The 23,833-nt window shown below is 41.8% G+C and overlaps 1 protein-coding gene across 5 annotated transcripts in view; it reads left to right on the forward strand.

Annotated features, from left to right (window-relative positions):
• The window catches only part of fndc3a (fibronectin type III domain containing 3A), a 45,126-nt gene extending 22,694 nt beyond the window's left edge, over nucleotides 1–22,432 (forward strand). For all 5 annotated transcript variants that reach the window (XM_051396635.1, XM_051396631.1, XM_051396632.1 and 2 more), the window contains 23 exons: nucleotides 2,940–3,016; nucleotides 3,124–3,370; nucleotides 3,644–3,961; nucleotides 4,924–4,982; nucleotides 6,182–6,348; nucleotides 6,444–6,503; nucleotides 6,594–6,732; nucleotides 7,293–7,346; nucleotides 7,462–7,586; nucleotides 7,765–7,939; nucleotides 8,510–8,596; nucleotides 11,340–11,478; nucleotides 12,134–12,202; nucleotides 12,321–12,439; nucleotides 13,554–13,661; nucleotides 13,879–14,052; nucleotides 14,214–14,327; nucleotides 14,489–14,638; nucleotides 15,691–16,037; nucleotides 17,121–17,333; nucleotides 17,662–17,828; nucleotides 18,793–18,917; nucleotides 19,930–22,432. In XM_051396635.1, coding sequence (XP_051252595.1) covers nucleotides 2,940–3,016; nucleotides 3,124–3,370; nucleotides 3,644–3,961; nucleotides 4,924–4,982; nucleotides 6,182–6,348; nucleotides 6,444–6,503; nucleotides 6,594–6,732; nucleotides 7,293–7,346; nucleotides 7,462–7,586; nucleotides 7,765–7,939; nucleotides 8,510–8,596; nucleotides 11,340–11,478; nucleotides 12,134–12,202; nucleotides 12,321–12,439; nucleotides 13,554–13,661; nucleotides 13,879–14,052; nucleotides 14,214–14,327; nucleotides 14,489–14,638; nucleotides 15,691–16,037; nucleotides 17,121–17,333; nucleotides 17,662–17,828; nucleotides 18,793–18,917; nucleotides 19,930–20,253 — 3,557 coding nt within the window. In that variant the 3' untranslated portion in view covers nucleotides 20,254–22,432. The remainder of the gene's footprint in view (nucleotides 1–2,939; nucleotides 3,017–3,123; nucleotides 3,371–3,643; nucleotides 3,962–4,923; nucleotides 4,983–6,181; nucleotides 6,349–6,443; nucleotides 6,504–6,593; nucleotides 6,733–7,292; nucleotides 7,347–7,461; nucleotides 7,587–7,764; nucleotides 7,940–8,509; nucleotides 8,597–11,339; nucleotides 11,479–12,133; nucleotides 12,203–12,320; nucleotides 12,440–13,553; nucleotides 13,662–13,878; nucleotides 14,053–14,213; nucleotides 14,328–14,488; nucleotides 14,639–15,690; nucleotides 16,038–17,120; nucleotides 17,334–17,661; nucleotides 17,829–18,792; nucleotides 18,918–19,929) is intronic.
• The last annotated feature ends 1,401 nt before the right edge of the window (nucleotides 22,433–23,833 follow it).

Here is a 23,833-nt window from a genome sequence, read left to right on the forward strand (position 1 = left end):
TCTCTCTCTTAGATGTGTGTGGCTCCCTCATCCTCCCTCCCTCACCCTGTGCTTTCTGCTGGTCCTCTTCTCCCTATGCTCCGCAAGTCGGTACACACCAAGCATTTCATTCTAAACGGACAAACAATGGCATATTGAATGCTAATGTGATTCATCAGATTTCCTGTTAGTCAGCACTGGCGGCACGAACTGGAGTTGCCTTAATCAGTCATTACGCAGGTGCACAGCAGCACCTGGCATAAACACAACATCATTTATTAGTCTTAAAAGTGAGTGGAGTTAACAGTACACACTTTGAACTCCCACTCAAATGATATTGTAATCTGAAATCAATAAGGGCTGAGGCAGTGTGACTGCTTTCATTCAGGCTGAGCTCTCCCATGCTCCCTGAATTGAGATTTTTGTCCTTACAGACCCTGTGTTCTCAGGTAGGGAAATGACTCATTGCCTATCAGTCTGCTGGCTCTGTGCACTGAGAGGGGCTTCAAAGCTCTTTGCCCTTTTGATTTCAGTCTAAGATGCCTACCTGCTGTCTGTCTTGTCCAATGAAGTTTATTAGCAGCTAGACTAATACAGTGCATTTCCAATATATTTTTCTACAAACAGAAAGTAATAAATTGTGAGGCTGTCTGACATTAGACGGTAACAGGTTTAAGAAGAGTGCATCTTCTAGCCCACAGTACACAGTGACTAGAGCGGTCCGATGACGGTTTTGGGAAATGTTTATTTGTAATATTTGGCTAATTTATTCTGAAATTAAATCCAGTTTGAATATCTAATCTAGGCCTGTGCAAATCTCAACCCTCTTCATTTTTTAATTTCTGAGACGATTTATTTTATTAGTTTATTGCTTCACTACTGCTTACAAATGTGTTACATTATAATGACACAAAATTAGGTCAGACATTTCATCTTTCATTATCTCTGCAAGTCCTGTTCATTATTAAACAGGGTTGTAGCTTTATAAAAGATGTTGCTCACCTTTTATAAAGTTTTGAAGGTTCTCTAGTTGGCACAAACTGCAGTGCCTGCAGCTCTTCTACCAGTTCACTGTGGCTGATTCTTATCCATTCCTCCCTTGAAATATTTAAAACTGTTAAAGAACGGTCCATATCTTATTATATAAATTTCTTTTAATTTATTATTTTACATTGAATAATACAATTTTGCGCCAACTTTGGAGACACAGCTTGAATACAAAAAGTGTGGCTGATGATAAAGTAAGAAAGAAAGCAGCAGGCGTGGAATATATCTGCAAATGCAGAGACTCATGATTGTGCATTATACTGAGAGGGGATTTAGTCAACCCTTAGTATAAATGGGGTGGATATAATAATGAAAGAAACACTTAGTCCAACAGAACCACAAACCGCAACCAAAAAAGACCATAAAGGTGAATCAACGCCTCTTTTAAAGGTCTAGTGTTTAGGATTTGGTGGCATCAAGTAGTGTGATTGCAACCAACTGAATACCCCTCATCTCATCCTCCCCTTCCAAGTGTGTAGGAGAAACTACGGTGGCCCTAAAAAGCTCGTGCAAAATGCAAAAGGCCCTGTCTAGAGCCAGTGTTTGGTTTGTCTGTTCTGGGCTTTCAACAATAACTGAACTTTATAACCTTCATGAAGGTAGGATTTACTGCAGGACTGTTGTATTAGACTTTATCAGTGTTGACTAGGTTTACCTAACAAACCACCTGTCTATATATCACTTGATGTTACTCTCCCCAAGAGGTGGAGCCTGGACATCAGCACCTGAAGGGGTGGTGCTAGAGGTTAGAAGTGGGAGGTTTCAGTGTATCATTGCACAGGCCAGCCTCTGTAGTTGTTGGCCCATTATGTCTGCAGAATGTCTTCTCTCTGCTTACGGTAACTTTGGCAAAATGAAGGAAGACTCTTCCTCAAACAGGCTGCTGGGAGGTCAGTGTGTGTTGTGGATCTTCTTGCTTTCCTGCATGACATCCGGCATTGTGGCCCTAGTGTTTATGTCTTAGGTTTGTAAGAAGAGAAATGTGCGACTGTGCAAACTTGGCACAGAGGGCCCACTCTCTTTCTCTCTCCCATACTTTCTGCTGAGCTGTCACTTCTCTGAGCTGAGCTAAGCCGCTGCACTGGCCCCTACAACCGAGCCACGCAAGAAACTTTGTTGTTTCTCAGCACTTTTGTAAAGTGGTCTTCTTGCATTTGCCAGTATTTTAAAAAAAAATGCATTCCTCTGCCTTTTCTTACTCACAGGTATTTAAAAAATGGAATGGTAGCTGGTTTAGAAGAGGGAATCGAGTATTTGGGGATTTCCCCCCTACAGAGGCTAACGTTTGAGGTTGTCTAAAATGAAACCTGCCAAGTGTCATAGACCATAGGTGGCAAAATGGGAGGAGTTATTATGATTGTCCAGGGATACGGAAGTAAAAGTGGATTTATTATCTACGTGTATAGTTTAAGGTGACTGACAGTTCAAGGAGTTTCAAGGCTTGGATGTAAAGGACAAACCATACAAAAGATGAACAACTGTACTGAAATAAATCTCTTTTGATTTAAAAAGTACTGTCGGAAGACTGTGTCCACAAAAACAACAAGTTCACAAAGCTTCTCCTCCTGGGTACTGTAGAGTCAATTGCTGATGGGGGAAAAAAAACGCTGCATTGATGTTATTGTTGAAACAAAACTCTCAAATGTTGGTGTGTGAGCTTTAAAAGTAGCTCTGTTGATCATTCTGCAATTGTGTGTGTGTGAAAAAGAGAGTTTTTTCTGACATAGAAAATTGGGTTTGGTGTTAAAACATTAGCTGTTGAATTCCGGCTAGGGCTTGAATGAATCAGGCCAGACTGGGGCTGAAATTTCAGCCCTGTTCACCACTCTAATACTCTCAGTACATTTAGCACAGATGAAGCAGCTGTTTGCCCTGCGGCAGAGTGTTTGATCTCGCTCCTTCTTTCTTCACAGGTCCTGCTCAGGTTCCCATGATGTCTCCAAATGGTTCAGTGCCTCCAATCTATGTGCCTCCTGGATACGTTTCACAGGTACTAATTCTATACTACTTACAGTGCACTGTTTCTGATTGGCACTTTGTTGAACTCAGGTCAGCTTTGATATCTACATTCCCTCTCCTTGTTTGTTTTTCTCTTAGATCATAGAAGAGAACGGAGTGCGGCGAGTTCTGGTTTTACCTCAGCAACCAGAGTTCCACCCCGGGGGCCACTCCCCTCTCCACCACCCTCCACCTCCACCCCATCCCCACCTGCCAGCCTTCATCCCACACCCTGCCATGATGCCCCCGCCGCCCCACCTGTACACGGGCATGGCTGGGGGCGTGGGCGACATGAGCTCTCAGTACATCTCCCAGTACCATCCAGCTCATATCTACTCAGAGCAGGGTGAGTTGGTGTCTGGGCTCTGTTGTTGTATTAAGATGTTATTTATTTGTCCCGTACAGTTGCACAGTCAAGTTATACAATCAAGGCCTGAGTCAAACAGTTTAGTCTTTCAGTTTCTCGATCTGTGGGGGTTTACCTCACTACCGCCTGTTTATTTGTATGCCCTCATATAACCTATGATTTTTGCCATTGTTTGACCTGCTTCTCTGGCTTTTTTTGTACTCCTGTCTGTGTCCGTACAAACTTACAAGTGTTGCCTTTTCCTTCCTTCAGTCTCTGCAGATTCTCACTCCCAACACGGACGCCCCCCGTTTCTTCACCGAGACGACAGAACTAGCAAAACATATGAGCGTCTGCAGAAGAAACTGAAGGAGCGTCAGGGAGGCGGCGGAGGAGGAGGAGGAGGAGGAGGAGGGCAGGTGAAGGACAGCCCTCCCCCTTCGCCACAGAAGAATTGCAGCAGCCCCCCAACGGTGGACATTCACAATGGCGTCGGAGGGAAAGGGCTGGAGGCGGAGCAGGGACAGCTCAGCCATGCAGTGGCCGGCCCTGACAAGCAGACAGGCAGGGGGAAAAATGGAGAGTCAGGAGGTAAGGAGGTTAAAGGGTAGAGGTTTGTCAAGATTTACAATTGGGCTGACACACAGCATTTTCCGGATGTTAGGAGTGTGTTGTGTTTAGGTACTGAGAATAGTGCCTCATTAGCTGCAGCAGCTGGTGGCAGTGAGGGATCAGCAACACGGCCAACATTATTCTTGATTACATGAACTCTGACTGCTCATTAATCATGGAGTTTAACACTGCTACTTGGCGACACCAGTGCATAATTAAGGAATTACTGTCAATTTTGAAAGTGGAGGGAAAATTAATTTCATCTTATGACCTCGTAAAGATTGCTGAAATATGAGCAATCTACCTCAAAAATGTAATGGGGTGTTTAAAAAAATCATGTCGATACTTTCCATTATTTTAAGGAAATGGTTGACGTTGTATTCTGTTAGAGGTAGGAATATAAGCATACAAATGTACCTAATTAGCACACTAGTTTGTGAACTTGACTGGTCTATGACTGTGGCAGCAAGCCTATCATGATTGCATAGTTTCTTTTTGCTGCAGTGCATTGGATACAGGTCTACCGAGGCTACTTTTAGTGGTGAAATTCTTACTTTTTCCACAATAAAACCCTCAGTAGCCAGTACCCTCAGTGCTGATTCTAAATGTTGATTTGTAATGGTAAATTTATTAAGAACTTTCACATCTTTTGAACGTCATCGTTTGAAGAACTGCTACTAAAACATTGCATTTCCTACAGATAGTGGATAGTGCAAAGTTACACCCATTAGTACACTATCCAAGAAGCACACAAACATGACATTCAGAAATGTTACAGTAGTGAGATAGATACTGCACTGCACATAAAATCCAGCAGGCAACTAAGTGTTACCTATTTAAATGGAAATTGACACATTATTTGTCACATGCCTTAATCTTTTCTTCATTTCATTAAGACAGTGGTGTTTTCTGACCGTATTTACTCTTATTTCTCTCCTCAGAGCTGGACGAGGAAGCTCTGGCCCTGCAAGCACTATTGAGTACGATCAGTAAACCAGTGGTTAGTATTCACTTCTGCTATCTTTTTTTCTTTATCAAATGAATGCAATTTGCCTGATTTTATGTGACTATTAGTGCTGTGTTCTTGAAAACTCGTAATGATGCAAATGTATTGCATCATTAAACATTCTCTTAACATCCATGATGAATTCTTGCTGATATCTTGCTAATGGAGTCAGACCTGCTGACTAGCATCCTTGTGGGGATTTCTATTCCCAGATGTGTCACCAAACAACTACGCTAGCAGTTACTAAAAGGTTTGAGCTTTGCTTTAAAAAGAGACTGATTTTTAACAAGCTCTCACATCTTCACGGTACTATTTGCGGTGGCTCGTAGACAACCATTTATTTTGTCCCAAAATGTAAGATTACAAATCCGACATATAATCAGATAAAATTATACATATATGCAAAAGTTTTCTTTTAAATAACCCTTGAGAAACCCTGGTTTAGTTGCACTCGGCTTACAGCATCAATGTGGATAAATACAGAATAGTTGTGTTAACAGCAGCTGTATGGGAATCAGTAGAACTAGAAATAGAATTTCTTTGACCTCCATATAAGATGGGATTTGTCATAGACTGTCTCTTAGGTCTGAACTCCTTGTAAAAGTAGCAAAACAGGTCTATTAGAAAGATGATGGATAAAGTTAAGGGAGTATGTCTAATACAGGGATGGTTCAGCTTCAGTGGAAAGTTAATTTTCTTCATCTTTGCCGTCACACTGGTTTGTTAAAGGACTGAGAATCTTAACTGTGGGAAGTAAAGGAGTAAGGTGGGCCCCTGAGGGGAGAGGGGAGGAGGAGGCACAGACTTGACCTGATTGAATTCTTCCACATATGAATCCCCCCTGCAGTGTAGCTCAGGCTATTTTTAAACCTCCTCAAAACAGAATGAAAAATCTTAGGATTGCACAGCACATCCCTGCCAAGTGCAGAAAATCTTTTCCCAGAGTGGCATCAGCTTGAATATTTTGATACCTGTCTCTATTCTTCTACCAAGCATTGCAATATTTGTGCTATTATTATTATTATTATTATTATTTTTGGAAATTTAAAAATAAGTTAAGTATGGTACGGGTAGCAAAATCTAGTGACTTGTATTTTGAGATTTGGCAGGTTCTGCAGTTAGAAGAGTAAAAGCTTTCGTTCCGTGTCCATTGTGTAGACTTGATAGTGACCCATTAAACTTTCATATGATAGGTGTCAGACATCCAGGCAAGAGGAGCAGTAGTGAGCTGGAGTGCGCCCACCAGGCCAGAGAGTGAGAACGGCAATGTGGAGGACGAGTGCAGCCCCCCGGAGCCCTTCAGCTACGAGGTCTCCATCTCATGTAGCGGCAAAGATGGGAAGTACAAGAGCAACTACTGGTGAGCACTAGCAGCAATATGCTACAAGACTAAACCCCATATGCTGTCGAGATTTTACATAGACATTTTATTTTTAACGTTTTCCTTTGATGCAGTGGGGAAGAACTAAGTGCTACTTTAGAAGACCTTCGACCAGCAACGGACTATCATGTCAGGTTGGCATAACCTTCCACCTGCTTTTGTTTTAACTACAGTGTTAATGCCAGGAGGACCATTTTGTAACCACTTTGTTCTTCTGACCTCAGGGTCCAGGCCATGTGTAACTGTTTACAGGGAAGCCCGTCGGAGGCTGTGAGCTTCACCACTTTAAGCTGTGAGCCGGATCCTCCCAATCCTCCCAGGAAGGCCAGCGGGACCAAGAACACACTCGTACTCCAGTGGAAAGTAAGAACAGTTAGATGATTGATGGAGCTGGGATTTAAAACCACAGTTTTAAAGGACAAGTAGCAACAACATCTAAGTGGTAGAAAGCAAGGATTTTTAAAAAATGTAGATAAAGCAAACAGTTAGACCACGGTATCATTTGTTAGCCATGACACCTTTTTAATACACAGACATATTTGTCCTCCTAAGTAGCCTTACGGATGGAGAAATGAGAATATGACTGAAAGGTCACCAGTTAAGATTGCCAAACTGGCTGGGAGAAAGAGGGGAAAAGTGATTCAGATCACTGATCGCCTCCCAGGAGTGCGTGTAAATGTGTGAGAGTTTAGTGAGAAATAATAAGAGCAACTATGCACGCTCAGCAAACTTCACTGAATTAATTAAACCATAGAAAAGGCTGCACACCTGGACACCTTATTGCACACCTTGTTTGTTATTAGTGCTGGAGGTTGCTTCTTTGTAATTAGTGGCAGTTAAAGGAAGTGTTTAGTACTAGGTTTTGATTAAGGGATCGCAGGGCTTGAGATATAATAATCAAACTGTGTGTGGTTTATCTACAGGCTCCATGTGACAACGGTTCCAAAATCCAAAACTACATTCTTCAGTGGGATGAGGTATTTATTTATTTCTAATGAAAGAATTGTTGAACACTGCACAGCACTCTGATGTTTTATGTGCAACATATTTCGAGTTACTTGTTCTTGAGGCTAAAGACTTTGTTCTTTGAAGGGGAAGGGCACTGGGATTTATGAACAGTGCTACTATGGACCCCAGAAGCAGTACAGAGTGACCAAGCTTTCACCAGCTTCAAGATACTCCTTCCGCCTTGCTGCCAAAAATGACATGGGTGTAAGGTAGGGGCCTTGACATGCTAGATTCTTTTCTGGATGGCACCCTCCCTGTTGTCCATTTTTATGTTACAGTTTCTTCCATTCACTGTCTCCATCTGTGTGCGCATGTGTGTCTCTCACTGTCTCTCCTGTCTCTTTCTCCCATTCTCTCCCATCTTCTGTCTCTCTCTGCCCTCCCCAGCGAGTTCAGTGAAGTGGTGGACCTGTTCACTTCATGCAGTGTGCCATTGCCACCCTTCCCTCCAGAGCTGGAGATGGCGGGGGTGACCTGGCTGTGTCTGAAGTGGCAGAGGCCCACTAGCTCTCCAAAGGAGGACGACATCTACTATATTTTGGAGATGGAGGAGGAAGGCTCGGTATGTCTCTCACGGTCTCTTTTTAAATAGAGAAATCATGGGAGATCGAAACACATAATGACACAGCAATTTTCCCTCTACCAAATGTGCTTGCTGTAGTTGCTTTTTACAAGGCAGTATTGCCGAATGCATCTTTTTGACTTTTTGCCCATCTTCAGACAGAATGTATGTACACCATTAGCGAAGTACAATGTTAATCAATGAATAATAGAGAGCCATTTTCCTGGTTGATGTTGATGATCCTTGTGTAGCCACTTCATGTATTCAGGTACTGTTATTTATTTTCAACCCAGCCAAAAGCAAAGATCTGATTCACATCTCTTTTTTTGCAACACTTCATCCGTTTGCTCTAAAAGTTACATGACATTTATAGCTACTGTCACCTCTGCCTGCACCGCAAGCAGCTACCTGCAGACATAGTGCCTGCCAGGTAAAACACAAAGTTTCCCTATCCCCTGTAGCTGTGTGTCTCTTGCAGACCACTTTGTTTCTGTCCTACAATGGTTGCCTTGTAAACCATTGATCACCTGGTTGTTTTCTTTCTCCCTTTGTAATTTGTCTTTGTCCCAGGGATATGGCTTCCAGCCAAGCTACGACGGGGACGAGCTCTCCTGCACCGTCAAGAATCTCCACAGGAGTACAAAGTACAAGTTTAGGGTAAGGGAGCCTTGTGATGTTTACAGTCAAAGCTGGTGATCTACAGGTTTAATTTAGACTGCAGTGGCGTGTGTTTGTGTGGAGGGGACAGACTTCAGGCAGGGAGGGTGCTGAGGCCCACAGTGGCCCTATGACTCATCCATTTCCAGGATTCTGCCAGCAGGGCGGTGGGCTACTGACAGCATAAACAGGAGGACTTCACTGCTCATCATATGCGGGGCCCCAGTGAGAAGCTGGTCAAGCAAAGCGTTTGAGCCACAATGGCTTTTTGGTCAGCAGTAGTGTGGCCGATTGTAGGGGCAGACAAGTGTCTTTCTCTCCATGTCACAGTTTCTCTCTTTGCCTCTCACCATCTCCCTCATTTTCCTCCTCTCATTCTAATGTTCTCTTCTAAGTTGATGTGCTCCTGACGGTTAGTTATTGACTATTGATCATTTACTAAATAGCTCTGATGAATCACAGGTGACTGTCCTTCACCCGTTTTAGACAAAGACCATTGAGAGAAGGACACATGATGCTCCTGAGCTGAATAGTGGCAATCCAGTAAGAAAAGATGACATAAATAATCTACAGTAAATTTAAAGTAAAGTCCTGCATTTTCTTTTTCTAACACTGTCAGTTTTGTGTCAGAGCTTTGATTAGCTATGCTCTAACAAAAATCATCTGGTTTTGACAGCTTTGCTCCTTACATGGCTTTTAAATCAGTCAGGGGAGCCGTTCCAGGTAGATTTATTGATGTGTTGTTGCACATGTATTGTTGTATTGTTGCCTCAGTGCATTTCCAGAACCTAATGACTCTGGAACAACCCACTGAATGCACTTGCTTGTAGAACGTGTAGAATAAAAAGCTTGTAGAATAGGCCACAAAGCCTATAGATAATGCCTGTAGAAACACAATTGAAATTGACAAAAGGGGACATCCCACCTCACCCCACCCCCATAAAATAGCATGGCAGTGTTTTGATACAGCTCTGGTAGTGTGTGGAAATGTTTACTTACCTTGACATGCTTTCTCAGGTCAGACAGCAAAATAGGCAGTAATGGAGTGGTAAACAGAGTAAACATTTAAAATGGTATTAAAAAAATCCGATATGGCCATGGGTGGGCCAGGGTATTAATAACACCTCAATGAACCATAGCACTGCGTAATGTATTATATGTAACTGAGTTATGTAATCAGTGTACAGTTGCAGAAAACATATGAAATCAGGTTGTAGATCCATTGAGTAAAAATTATTAACAGGATTACTATTGTAAAATATATCAGTTTCCTTTACAAATGCCCTGAGAAGAAAAAAATGTTTTGTGCTAAAAATGTTAATACATTTTATAGGTAACCTTCCCAACTCTGATCCCACATATATTGTATTGTACTGTATTAATGCCTGGTAAATAGTCGTAATACACTATTTATGCCTGTTTGAATAACAGTAAAAACTACATCGCCCAACTGTTTGAGGACATTTATGATCCCTTTTAAAAAATATTATTGTGTAGTGTAGCACTTTGTCCACTGAGTGTGGAATTTATTTGAGTGCTACATCGTGGCACAGCTTCCCTACAAACTATATATGTGTAAGATTTATGTTGGGGTGCCCAGGTAGCTCACCTGGTAGATCGCGTAGTCCCCACCGCATGCTGCATGCCGTCCCCTCTCTTTCTCCCCTCTTTCCAATTTCTCTCCACCGGTGACTGTTACATTGTTAAACAAAGGCATAAAATAGCACCCCCCCAAAAAAGATTCATGTCTTCAGTAGGAACCAGTGGGCTTGAGTGCTACAGAGTAGGAAAATATTGAGTGACAGTCTAATGCTTGATTTTGGTCTTTTTATGGGATATAATAAACCTTTTTAAATTCAGAGCAGAGTAGTTTTATTTAATTGCACAAGTTATGTGTAACTGTTACATTTCATAACTTGGTCATTGTCAGTTTGGCTCAGTAGGTGCGTATACTCTGTATTTACTACTATAAATTAAACTCTGTTATCAGTTGAAGCTGGGCGCTACACCACAGGCACTCAGAGTGGCTCCCTCTTTAACACTTATTGTTTTCATGCAGCATTTACAACAACAAGTGCTCTTTCTATCTGTCCAACTCTTAAGAACATGAAATCATATTAATAGATAGTCTGATAGGAGAATTAGGACGCATTACTTACATAGCCACCAATGTCTGCACCACAGCATTCCTAAACCATGATGCTGACAGAAAGGTATTGTATTACCCAAACAAACCCCCATATGCCCAAATGATAGAAATGTTCATTAGCCTCTCTCAAGACTCCCTCCCTCCCTCATTTTCAATTATCCAGCTGCGCAGTGTGAAGGGTGCCTGGGTGCTGTGCAGGTTTGTCTTGGTACAGTATGTGAATGAGCTGTACTCAGCAGGCTGATAGAGATTTCCATATTATCGCAGATGCGCGATACTGAAATGCAAATGCCACTAAAGCTTATTGCCTCGTTTTTGTGGTTGCAATGCTTGTGGTGTCTGAACAGTTTTGTTGAAATGTTTGAGTAGATGCCTTAGATCTACAGCTGAATCTTTTTGATAATGTGGTATTTGTGTGTGTGGCCATTTTAGTTGCAGTTCATTACCCTTCTCTGAGTCTAGTCAATGCTTGTTATCAGGAAACATAATGACCTTTGTACACTTGCCCTCATTGACTGTCAATGCAAACAGTAGCCAGTATTCTGAGAGGAATAATATGACTCCTCACTGCCTGTATTCATGCACTTCCTCTAGGTGGCGGCATACAACTCAGAGGGGAAGAGTAACCCCAGCCAGGTGGTCGAGTTCATCACAAACCCAGACAGACCCAGCAGTCCCTGCAGGCCTGTCATCAGGGGAAGAGTCCTGCCCAACAGCTTTAAGATGGCCTGGGGTGAGCATTTCCTACCAATCACCCTTTCCTTATCGAATCCCTTCAGTCTCACATGTAATTGACAGCCTATTAAGGTCAGTTCATAATTTCTCTTTTCCAATCCAGCTGTGTCTGACCGTAGTTGAATGAATTCCAAGTAGCCTTTACAGTAGATGACTGACAGTTCTCACCATCATTCGGACATCGGCATGAATCCTCCCTAAATCTCACTTGAGAAACACATCACCTGCTGCTGTACTTGTCTCTTCTTCCATTTTTCAAAATAAAAAAGCAAAACTATGTCCTCAGGTCTAAAAACATTGTCAAATTTCTCTCTACTCTCTAAATGTCCCTCTCTGTTTCCTCTCAAATTATTTTCTGAAGAAATTTGAGGGGTCATAGAGGCCATGTCGTTGGTGAATCATGCTTCATCTATTTTTACATTTCTTACTGAGTTTGTGGAGATTTAAGAGGCTGTGAGCTCCTCTATTATCAAGTGACTCCCCAAATTTCATACTTACTGGAATGAATCAATTCTCAAGTAGATTTCCAGACATAGCACAGTGAAAATTGAGCTTGCTGGCATTGCCAGGATACCTAGTTGATGTTGATGAACTTGGTTAGTACTGATTGAATGACTGAAAAATGATTTTTGTTTGTTTATTTTTCACCTTAGAGCCCCCAAAAGATAATGGTGGAGCAGAAGTCACAAAGTATGTTGTGGAGCTGTCTGAAGGCTTAAGTGGTAAGTTGCTATTGGTGATAATAAAAATTGTTTATGTTCCAGTGAAAACTATGTGTCGGACATTGAAAAGATGTTTATTGAAAAAATTTAAATTGGTTTGCAATGCGTTTGTGCTTAGGCTTGTCATGGGAGCTGGTTTACTCAGGACCAGCTACGGAGCACGTGTGTGAAGGCTTGAAGCCCGGGTGCTCCTACCAGACTCGAGTTTACTGCATGAGCGAGGGAGGACAGAGCCCGGTGAGTCATTCAGCATCAGACCGTGTGCACACGGCCTTGTCTTTCGCCACAGAAGTTTCCTGATCAGTTCCGATTTCATATGGCGTGGTAGAAAGGGATCACAAAATTGCACCTATTCTTTATTTTTTTAATTATGTACTGTACATACACAATTACCAAGATTACTATTAGAATTAGAATTATCTGTGGTGAAGGTTTTATTACCTGCACTTATTTTTTGTCAAACATAAAATGGACTTCAAATTACAAAGCAGGATTACTCCAGACATCCAATATGACACACTCGCTGTCTCTGTCACAATGTAGTTATACAGTGTAAAACCTGATTATTGTGCACTGTTTTCTGTGGGCTCTTATTATTGATACATTTCTCGGCTGTTACGTAAACTAATTGTTAGGGAAAGCAGCCATGTATGTCACTACATCCCATGGTTGATCTGATAAATCTTACATGAATAATTCTAGATATGCACTCTATTTATGGTGAGTTTTAATAGGAAATTGTCATTCAGCCAGTGTCCTATGTTGGGAGATTAGACTATGCTTCCTGGTGTGTAAGTACAAGACAAAGCCCGCTAATCGATTAACCCTCCCTGCATGTGTCAGAGGATGTTTTTCTTAATTAGTTCAGTTCACAGGCACTCTTCATTAATTTCTTCATCAGCTGTTAGTGCATGCATTTATTCATGATGGGGCTTGTAAAGAAACATGACTCATGGTGGCGAGATCCTGCCTTTTGGTGCAGCACAATGTGACATAACACTCACATGTTTGCCACTTTTGTCACAGAAGTTGAGTCCGATTTTTTTCTTTCTTTTTTGATCACCAGAATATCTGTCTAACTTAATCCACGACTTTGTAAGATATACAGCATATTTCTCTGTATGCAGGTGTCAAAATTGTTTTTTTATATAGACATTTACCAGCTTCTTTGAACAATGTATTCACATTTGTCTCCCTTTCTGCTCTGTTGTAGCCTGAATCAGTCTTGTGAAAATGACAATCGGTATCCAGTGTGTCTGTGTTGTGTGAGAGAGAAAGAGAGGAGGGGAGTGAGAATGTCAATTTGTTTTTTTCTCCGGGTCTTAATTGGTGTGTTGTCTTCCCTTGCAAGCTGTCGGAGACCCTGCAGGTCCAGACTCCCGCAGTGCCCCCTGGGCCCTGCCAGCCCCCTCGGCTGGTGGGCAAGCCCAAAGCCAGGGAGGTGCAACTGCGCTGGGGTGAGTCATTCCTCTCCAACTCAGATTTGTGTGGGATGTATTCTAGCTTCTGTTGATGCATTTATTTGTCTAGCAAACTACCTCAAAGCAGTGAGCTTTGATTATGCGGTTTGTAGTTTGCTGTTTGTACATTTATCTTTGTGTATTTTTTTTTTTCTTGGAAAACCCTTTTTAAAGTGTATTGATTTATAAGCACTGGTTGCACAAATTTCCTAGGTCCCCCCTCAGGTAGACGGAGGCAGCCCAGTGTCCTGCTACAGTGTTGAAGTGAGTGGGCCGCAGTCTGAGGAGAGCAGGGAGGTTTACCAGGGTCCAGAGCTGGACTGCTCTGTGGGAGGCTTAATGCCTGGCAAAACCTACAGCTTCCGGCTCAAGGCAGCGAACAAGGCTGGGGTGAGAAAGAGTGTCAGCACTGATCTATCAATAAAAAGAGAGAGGATTGTTTTTTTCTTCTGCTACATGCTTTCAACCCTCTCTCACTAAATATGATTTAAAATGCCTAATATGAAATTATTCAGTTGTATTAAATTGTTTTTGTTTCCTTGTGCGGATAGTTTGGACCTCTTTCGGAGCGCTGTGAGGTCACAACCGGTCCCGGGGCCCCTGAGCAGTGCAAGGCTCCTTCCACCACATGCAAATCCCCCAGCTGTGTTGTTGTGAGCTGGGAGGTAAGACCAGCTCCACTCCTATTCCCCCACTGATGTACATAAATTACAACATCACATGTGTCATTCTGACAATATATGAGAAAACGTACACATCACAAACTCAATGCATTATTATGAAACTGTGTCATGAATTTAAGCACTGATGGACATTCTCATTGTAGGCCCCTCCTTGCAACGGAGCCCCAGTGACAGAGTTTCGCCTGGAGTGGGGAGCCGCTGAGGGCAGCATGCAGGTGTGCTACAACGGACCAGCGCTCAGCCATGAAGTGAAGGGGCTGCTGCCTGCAACTAACTACTTCTGCCGGGCACAGGTCAGCACTAAAAAACACTTCGAATTATATCACCTTATAAACCCAGTCATTTCAGTACAATTATTATTTTGAAGAATAGCTAAATTTCACAGTACCTTTTATTAGTATCACAATTAGAGCTCAGTAAGAACAGCAAAGATCAGTGGTTTTTATCTTACACCTCAGTGCTTGTAATTAGGTTCATAGTTATCCCAAAATATTGCAACCACAGTAAATTAAATCATGCCAAGCTGTGTTTTGGATGAACTACAAAAGGTAATGGTTTCCATATTGTCAGGTTTTGATTGGCGATAATTCAGAGAACACTTGTGAACTTGATCTTTCACATTATGTTCTTCTCACATCAGTGCAAAGTGAAGTCAGTTTTGACATGTTAAACAACTAGGAACCAGAAGGTTTGTTTTAGTGATTTTGATTTTGTGTGCTTGCCTGTCATAATTGGCCAACTAATGGTTGCTAAGAGCTGCATTACCATCGTTTATACGTGCTGATATTACAGGAGGTTAGGCCATGTCTCTCTTGTGCTGCTGCGCTGAATGCCTTTTTAGACCGTGACCAATGAAGCCAGCGTTTGTGTGAAAGAGGAGACAGATTCTGGCCTTAAAACAGTGACATGGTCCTTTGGGTCTGGTTCAGGCTGAAATTTCAGGCCGTGCTGTTCTCTTGCAGCCTCCTTTGTGGTCCAACAGGGAAGAAAGGGAGGGACGCTTATAGGTTATCACACTTGCAGTGTGTTTATTTTTCCCACCGCCACTGTTGGTCCACAGTAAAGGCAGTACATCTCTGGTACTTAGACCATTGCTGAATATTACACTCTAGACAGGCTATAAAACCAGACTTTTCATTATGATAGTTGAATTTTATCACTTGGCCTGGCTACAAAATAAAAACTGCATATTTGTTTGCGCTTGTTAAAACCCTTACCGATTATGTTTACATTGGAACTCCACCTTGTGGTCAAACATGAACGTTACATGTGTGTCCTTTCACTGTCGCAAGTGAGAGTTGATGTCGACCTGATTGGCTGATTCTCGTGTCTTGCTGTTGTGCAGGCTGTGAATGTGGCTGGCGTGGGGCCCTTCAGCGAGGCAGTGTTGTGCCAGACGCCCTGCTCTGTGCCCGCAGCTGTCAGCAACATCTACACGTTGAAGGAGTCCGAGCTGCAAAGGTACGAGACTCCAGTGGACGCAGATGAAGACGAGGAAGACGAGGACAACGGTTCCAGGCCGCCACCATTCTACTCTCCGTCCACCTGCCTGGGTATTTGCTGGGACCCCCCATGCGATCATGGTTCTGAGATAACTTCCTACCTGATCGACCTTGGAGAGCGCCAGCCCATTGTTGTTGGTCCCGTCACCAAACACATCATCCAGCACCTGCAGCCCGACACCAGCTACAGGTTGGTGCTTCCTCATAATAAACTCAAAAGCTTACGAAATGCTCGCCTCATTCTTGTACTACACAACTTTGCACCTTTTTTAGATGTGAACGCGAGCTAACAGCTGTTTGAAACTGCTAAATCTCAGCGCTCACAAGTCTTATAACGCGATACAAATCAATTACATACACACACCACTCTCGTATATTATCTGTGCTTTGTACCAGAGAATGCCAAAGGGGGCAACTCAAACAAAATATATTTAGTTGCACTTCTAAATCCAGGGTTTTTTCAACAGGGCTGGGAGCTGTTAAAGAAATAGTTGGGGCATTCAGACCTAGTCCATACTAGGGCTGTAACGGTTCTGAAACCGAGACTGAAATCGTGACACAAAAGTCCACGGTTCCAGGTCATTTTCCACCTTATTTTAGTGTTTATTTACTACTTTAATCTGCTCCCTTTCTCTTCTCCCCACACTCACACACAGCACACACACCTAGCCTGGACCTCTGGTCACTCACGGCAAACACGCCCGCTTGCTCCGCCTCTTTCTTTCTCTCTCTCCGTGTGTGTGTCTCTGCTGACTTTCTCCATCCGCAGTACGTTTCATAAACTCACCCGTGATTCAGTTTTCAAGTGCGCCGCATGTGGGTCCAAACCAAAACTAACGTTAGTGACATCTGCAGTGGGGCGTTCACTGATGCTCCGTAATGTAAGATTTCTGCCGTGTCCGCTTAATGTCATATCAGATAACATCTCTCTCTCTGTGTTTCTCTGCAAAATGCTAAAGTGGGTCGCTAAATATACCTGACCGGTCCTCATATGAGGCATCATTTTGGTTTTTATGTTTATCAGGTCCTACTAATCCCAAAGAGCTAGGAGAAATTAAAAATGCACACCAAACAAAAGCTCAGGTCTCAGGAGGCTATAGCACACCATTTTTTTTTGTTTTCACAAATCTGCTGTGGCTCAACAAGCTGGTCACTTTTTCTCATCACAAGTGTTCTTGTATTTTTGCAGGAATTTTGCTTAGTTAAATAAAATAAAATATCCTTCATGGATTCGCTCTCTGATGTTGACACTTCTCTTCGTCTTCCTCCTCAGGATCCGAATCCAAGCCCTGAACAGCCTGGGAGCAGGCCCCTTTAGTCACACCTTTAAGCTGAAGACAAAGCCCCTGCCCCCGCAGCCACCCCGTCTGGAGTGTACCGCCTTCAGCCACCAGACCCTCAGGCTCAAGTGGGGCGACGGCCCAGCCAAAGCCGCCACCTCAGACGCCCTCCAGTATCAGCTGCAGATGGGGGACAAGAGTGGCAGGTCAGTGGCCCATTAGTCAGGCGAGAGGAAGTGACCTGACAAGAGATGAACCGATAAGACAGGAGACCGGTGTTTGAGCAAAAGCTTCAGATAACTGTATCGAGGAGGGCGAGATACATACAGAGTAATGCCCCAGACAGAGTGCCTTTTTATAAGGAGACAGCAAAAGATGATCTGCTTTAAGCCACTGTATATGTCCTGACAGAGAAGTCACTCGTCTTGTTTGCTTTTTGTCATCTTTACCCTTTTACTCATTAAATTCTCTCTCTCTCTCTCTCTCTCTCTCTCTCTCTCTCTCTCTCTCTCGTTCATTTTCCTGTCATTGCAGATTTATATCCTTGTATAAAGGACCATGCCACACACACAAAGTCCAGAGGCTTAATGAGTCTACCTCTTATACGTTCCGCATCCAGGCCTTTAATGAGGCGGGCGAAGGGCCCTTCTCCAATGTTTACACATTCAACACCCCACGCTCTCCTCCAGCCCCTGTAAAAGGTACAGTAGCAACTCTTTCTTTCTTTCTTCTTCTCTCCCGCTCTCTGTCTCTCTATCTCCCCAATGTGGATCAGCTCTTATTATCATTACAAACACTCACTGCTGACATACAGACAGCCAGTCTGTGCTCAGCTTTTAACCTCAGTTGACCCAAGTTTGACTTGCATTTGATCAAGACCCAGTAGCCCGAGATTCACTTGTCGACTGTCATCATGAGTCAGGTTGTTCAGCGCTGTGGTCTTGTCTCAAACAGCCTCTGCAAAGCCTCTTTTGATCCTACATGTTGAAGTCAGTAATGAGGACGTGGGTTTTATTCTCAGTGCTGCACCTCTTTTGAATCAGGCATGTGCCAGTTTGTCAGTGTTACTCAACAGTGTTTGTCTCCCCACACAGTGAAGTGGACTCTCAACCGTTAACTGTTTGAATTCAGACTATCCATTTTAACGTTAAGTCTAATATCATAATGCTAACTTTATTTTATTGCTTATTTTAATTTTTGCTTAAAATGCCACCTATCTTAAGAAGAGCATGACTCATAGTTATGGCACTATACTGAAGAACTAAGGTTACATGTAGTCTAGAATTAATTCTCAATTCATTAGCTGAGTCATTGTACATTCATTAAAGCGAGTTATCTTGTAGTAAAGCAAATGGGTTCTGTAACCACCCCACTTTAAGAGAAATCCTCCAAACTCTGTTTTTTTAATATTCAAGAATTCAAGTTACAACCAGTTTTAGCAAATGTGTTTTGTTATAAATTCTAACCCAGAGGATTTTTTTTTTCTTATAGATTACACTGCATGAGTTCAAACCAAATAGTGTTGTGCTAGTAGTGTTTGACACATCTCAATGGCAGCGATGTCAGGTTGATCGATGTGACTGATTTTAAATTTGATATGTGGTGGCAGAGGTTCCTTCTGTGTACCTTTCATTACATCTGCACTCTCTTCCTCCACCCCCCAAGCCCCTAAAGTGGAGCGTCTGGATGACAACTCCTGCGAAGTCACATGGGAGGCCCTGCTGCCCATGAAGGGGGACCCGATCATCTACACCTTGCAGTGCATGATGGGAAACTCTGAGTTTAAACAGGTACGGACGCTGTTGTGTGAAGGTTCGGTTACTCCCTCTTGTATTTGTGTCCTTACCTTCAGCTGACCTGCCATTCATCACAGTGGCCTTTTTATGCAGATCAAGATACAGATGGATCCGGGGGCCTTAATGTTTTCACAGTGGCTTTGCAGCATGCTGTATTATTCACTGCTGGCTTTAAATTGTCCATTATGCAAAGGTCATTGATCCATGAGGTATCCCAGGTGTCTAGCCCCTGCCAAGCACATTCATCCCTCTCGCTGGCCTCCAGCCATGTTAACGTGGAGTAATGGCCACTGCAGGCTTATGCTAATCTCGCCATATCATACATGGCAATTGGATCAGGGAGTTGAAATATGTGGCTGCCACCACACATGAGTTCGATGTTTGTTGTCAGTCTCAGTGGCCTAGACTCGAAAAGCCCATGTTTAATATCAGGGAATTATTTCTTTTCTGTGGATAGGAGTTTCTTTGCACCAACACAGCTAGTGTAATTTGGCTTTTGCTAGTTTAGTATAAAAACTGCTTGTAGCCTCCTCCGATAGTTGTCTTCAATCGTTTTTTTCTTTACTACATTGCAATTTATAAGAAAAACAGTTCAGTTTTAGGCAGTTTTAGATTCAAGTTCAAGAAAGTGTCACTCACACACCAGGTTCAGCGTCAGCTGTGCAAACAGCTAAGGCAGATGGCTTCCCCCTGCAACCAAGGCAACAAACAGCATAACTCTAACAAATAAATCAGAAAATAGGTAGTTAAAGCTGAATGAGGGACAGATTTTTTCCATAATGCCTGACACAAAAGGAATACTTCATCCAGTTGGTCAAGTTCAATTCAATTCACTAATTTAATTCCACCAATATTGTCATAGACATAGAGATAAAATGTAAGGATAGGATTAAAAAGAAAAATAATTTGTGTGCACTCAAGAAAAAAATTCACAATATCGCACAATTTTTCACTCTCTTACACTCCGTTTTTAATCATTTCTTCTCCTCTTCCTTCCCGTTTGAAGGCGTACAAAGGCTCTGCCACATCCTTCCATGTTCAGAACCTCCAGCCCAACAGCGACTACCGTTTCCGTGTGTGCGCTATCAGGCAGTGCCAGGACGCCCCTGAGCTGAGCGGCCCCTACAGCACCACAGTGACCCTCTCCCCCCAGCGGAACGAAGTGGCGGTGGGCGGCGGTGCGGCCGGCTCGGGATCCAGGGCCGGCACAGAGTCCAACCGAGCCAGACGAAGCCTGACGGACGAGCAGTGCGCGTTCCTCCTCCTCATGGTTTTCGCCGTCATTGCCATTCTCATCGCTTTTGTCATCCAGTACTTTGTTATTAAATGAGCAGTTTGCGCACCCAGCTGCAGGGTTATAGCTTTATTCTTTCCCCCTTTTCTCTGTTGTTTTGTATTCTTTGTTTTGTACTTTGTTTTCTGTCAACAGAGTAATCGCGTTACGAGCAAGAAGGCTGTTGAGTGAGAGCTGAATAGCAGCTAAAAATTAAGGATGTAACACCTTATTCAGCACGTGTTATACCTTCCTGACTATCCTGCCTTTGTCACCCTGTGGTATCTGTTGTTCAGTTCAGAATTCTGTTCCTTGATGATCAGCTTCCTGCGCAAAAGAAACTCAGAAAGAGCAGGGATATGGTTTATTTTGGGGAGAGGGTCGGGAGGGAAGGGGCGCTTCGACTCATGTTCTTGTTGATTATAGTATATATATGTATATATATATATATACATATATACATATATATGTATAGAAATAGTCCTTATTTATATTTCCATTAATGTGTCCAGTATGAAACTGTTTTTGATAGATGTGTTCTGAAAATAGTATGTAGGTGTGTCATTAGCCTATGTGCTATTTGATCCTGGGACCTGGTGGGCCAGTGTTTGCACAGTGGGGTGTGTGTGTCCAGATGTGTATACTGTACGTAGTTAGTGCCACAGAGGTACACGGCTGGGAGGGCTTCAGGGCCAGACGAAGGGACTTAACCCCCTGCTGGAGTTTAAGGGGTCTAGTGAGAGAAGAAACAGAAATGAAAATCTTGTTCACATTATAGAACGTTCATTTAGCACTTTCCAACCTTTTTGATGTTCAGAATGTTTAAGGATGCAAAAATGACTGGAGAAATGTTAGTATATTTTTGTACAGTAAAGACACAAGGACCTGTAAGTTTGAGAAAAAAAATGCTCAGTATGATTAGAAAACAAACAAAAACCAAACTAACAGTGAATTCTAATTATTTTTACTATCATATAGTTATACTGCTGCTTTACTCCGAAATATTGTTGTTCAGCACAAAAAATGTATGCTTACCTGTATGTTTTGTTTTACTTTGGTTTTGGTTTTTCCCCAGTAATTGATTTTGCACCTTAGTGAAAGGAAACCTTGACTAACTGCGTCTTGGTCTTGTGATGCATTTTATAGAACACACTTTGAGATTGTGCAAGCCCTACTTGTGTTTTGGGTGTTTTAAAAGTTGTAGTACCACATAATGTGTCACTGAAACAGCTGATCTATCTCAGCAAAAAAAAAAGGAAAAAAAAACGGAGGAAAAAAAAGTATGTACCAGTTGTTTCAGAGGCCTTAATTGGAGAGGAAAAAAATCTCGGGAGAATTTTCTTAATTTCTCTTAAGTTTCGATGTTTTTCTTTTAGTGTTAGAAAACACTAAAATGTGTTTTATTTACTTTTATTTTTGCAACATTTATTTGATGTTAGTAAACATACGTAATCAGGAGAGAAATGGAAAGTAGTTCTATATATTACTTATGATTTCTTTTGATTTCTTTTGTCAAGTCAAACATGTGTGAAGTATATTTTTTTATAATATTGAAGTAATATAAGTTAATACTCTCCAGAGAAAATAATAAATCCTGAGTACTCATGAATCATGGAACGCAAATGGCAGATAGAAAAATGTGTTATATCATGTACTTCCTGTGAATCTAAATTTGCCTTTTCTCTGTGTGTTAAGTATTTGTAACAGATTGCCAGTGCTGAGTTTTCAGTGGTAATCTGGCTGTAGGGTCTAGTGTTGTTTGGTTTTGGGCAGATAATTGCTGTTGCAACCATAAAAATGAAATACAGGTACCTTGCAAAACGTCTTGGATAATTACATGATTTGGTCTTTCAGACATTCTGCAAATGTCTTCTCTTTGTCATTTAAAGAATTCAAATTCCTATTTTTGATAGCGATTGCAACGTGTGCCATTTTAACACCTCTTCACCCAGGGCTCACTACCTTTGGTTGGAGAGATTAACAAAATGCTACAAAAATGAGTAAAATATGCACAAAAATAGAGACCATTTTTATGTAATTTTAATGTTTGCAGTTACCTCATACACCGTACATTCCAAAATGAAAATTTGTTATACTATACATACTACCAGACATATCACTTTAAAATGTTCGTTATGGGAAAAATGTATAATCATAGATATGTATCAAAAGTGTATCTGTATAGCCATGATATCTACAAAGGATCCATGCACAATAAAAGATTTATAATTCTTAATCATGTTGGAAGTTTGGGCATATATTTGTGTTCGGATTACTCATCAGTTATAACATAGCAATGGAAATACTTGTTTTTGATTGGCTGCCAGGTGTCTGTTGAAATTGTATACCAGGAAATGCACAGTTTAATTTATATATCTGTATCAATAACTAATAAGAAAATGAATAGTCAGCTATTCTGGAAATCCATTAATTGTTTTAAGGTTTTTTATAATTGAATATTTTTATGGGTTTGGACTGTTGGTTTAACAAAATCTTTGTAGATGTTTCAACATTTTTGGATGATTTATAGACTTTTAACTAATCAAAAGAAAAAATAAGAAATTATTTGTTAGTTGGAGCCCAAAATGATAGCTACAGTAGGTCTATTTACCTCACTTGCTAACCTGAAACAGACTTAACCCCGGGTTCAGCTGACTGGAAACAAACTTAAAAAAGAAAAGAAAAAGGGACCACAGTCTCTCAGGTGGTAGGCGGCAATGGCATAAGTAAGTGCAGTAATACACCCAGAGGTGTATTGCTATAGAAAATAATTAATGAGGATGTCCCACACCGTGGTTGGCTTCTGCATTGTCAAATTTTCATTTAGATCACATTATCATTACATAACATGAGAGAGCATGTTCCTGCACAGAGCTGGAGAGACTGACGTCAGCAAAAATTATACTTGATCATTTCTATTTATAACTTTTGAAACGGTAAATGATGGGAAAATGAAAGCTTAGTGTTGATGCAAGTATAGTTGACAGTTGTTGGCCCAGCCACTGTGTCAAAAATCTAAAGTTTGACCAGTAATTAAATACCTTATATGAAACCAAAAAAAGGAAAAGACATGTACAGGGACTCTGAAGAGACTCTAATCTATAGCTATTATGTTTTAGTTAAACAAAGGCACATGAATACAAAAACTTTTACCAACATAAATGAAATGAGCTCCACATTATGGAGCCAATCTACCAGCCAGTACGTACAGTCTTCAGGCTGAAAGCAAACCGAAGGACTTTCATTTTATTAAAAAAATTCTGCATTGCTGGAATACCACTATTCTATTTTCACAGATGATGACGGCAGGTGGCCGACATCATCCCCCTAAACCAAGATTAAAAATACAGAAGGTTCAAAATCTGAATGGAAAAATCTTCTATCCTTTTGTTTCCCCAGATCTACTTCCTCCTTCTCTCCTCTTTCATTCTGTCTCTCAAGGTAAGAAAACTTAAAGAATATAATCACCTACCAAACAAGCATAGAATCTCAAGAATTTAAATCCTAATCAATCATTAAATACTGATACTTCCTCTGTCTGGTCTGGAGTTCAGCACTGTTGCCACACCTCACAGTATTGACTGTGTGTGTGTGTGTGTGTGTGTGTGTGAGAAACACTGCTGAATGAAAGCTTCTG

Source organism: Dicentrarchus labrax, unplaced genomic scaffold, assembly GCF_905237075.1.
Source record: "Dicentrarchus labrax unplaced genomic scaffold, dlabrax2021, whole genome shotgun sequence".
NCBI classification, from domain to species: domain Eukaryota; kingdom Metazoa; phylum Chordata; class Actinopteri; family Moronidae; genus Dicentrarchus; species Dicentrarchus labrax.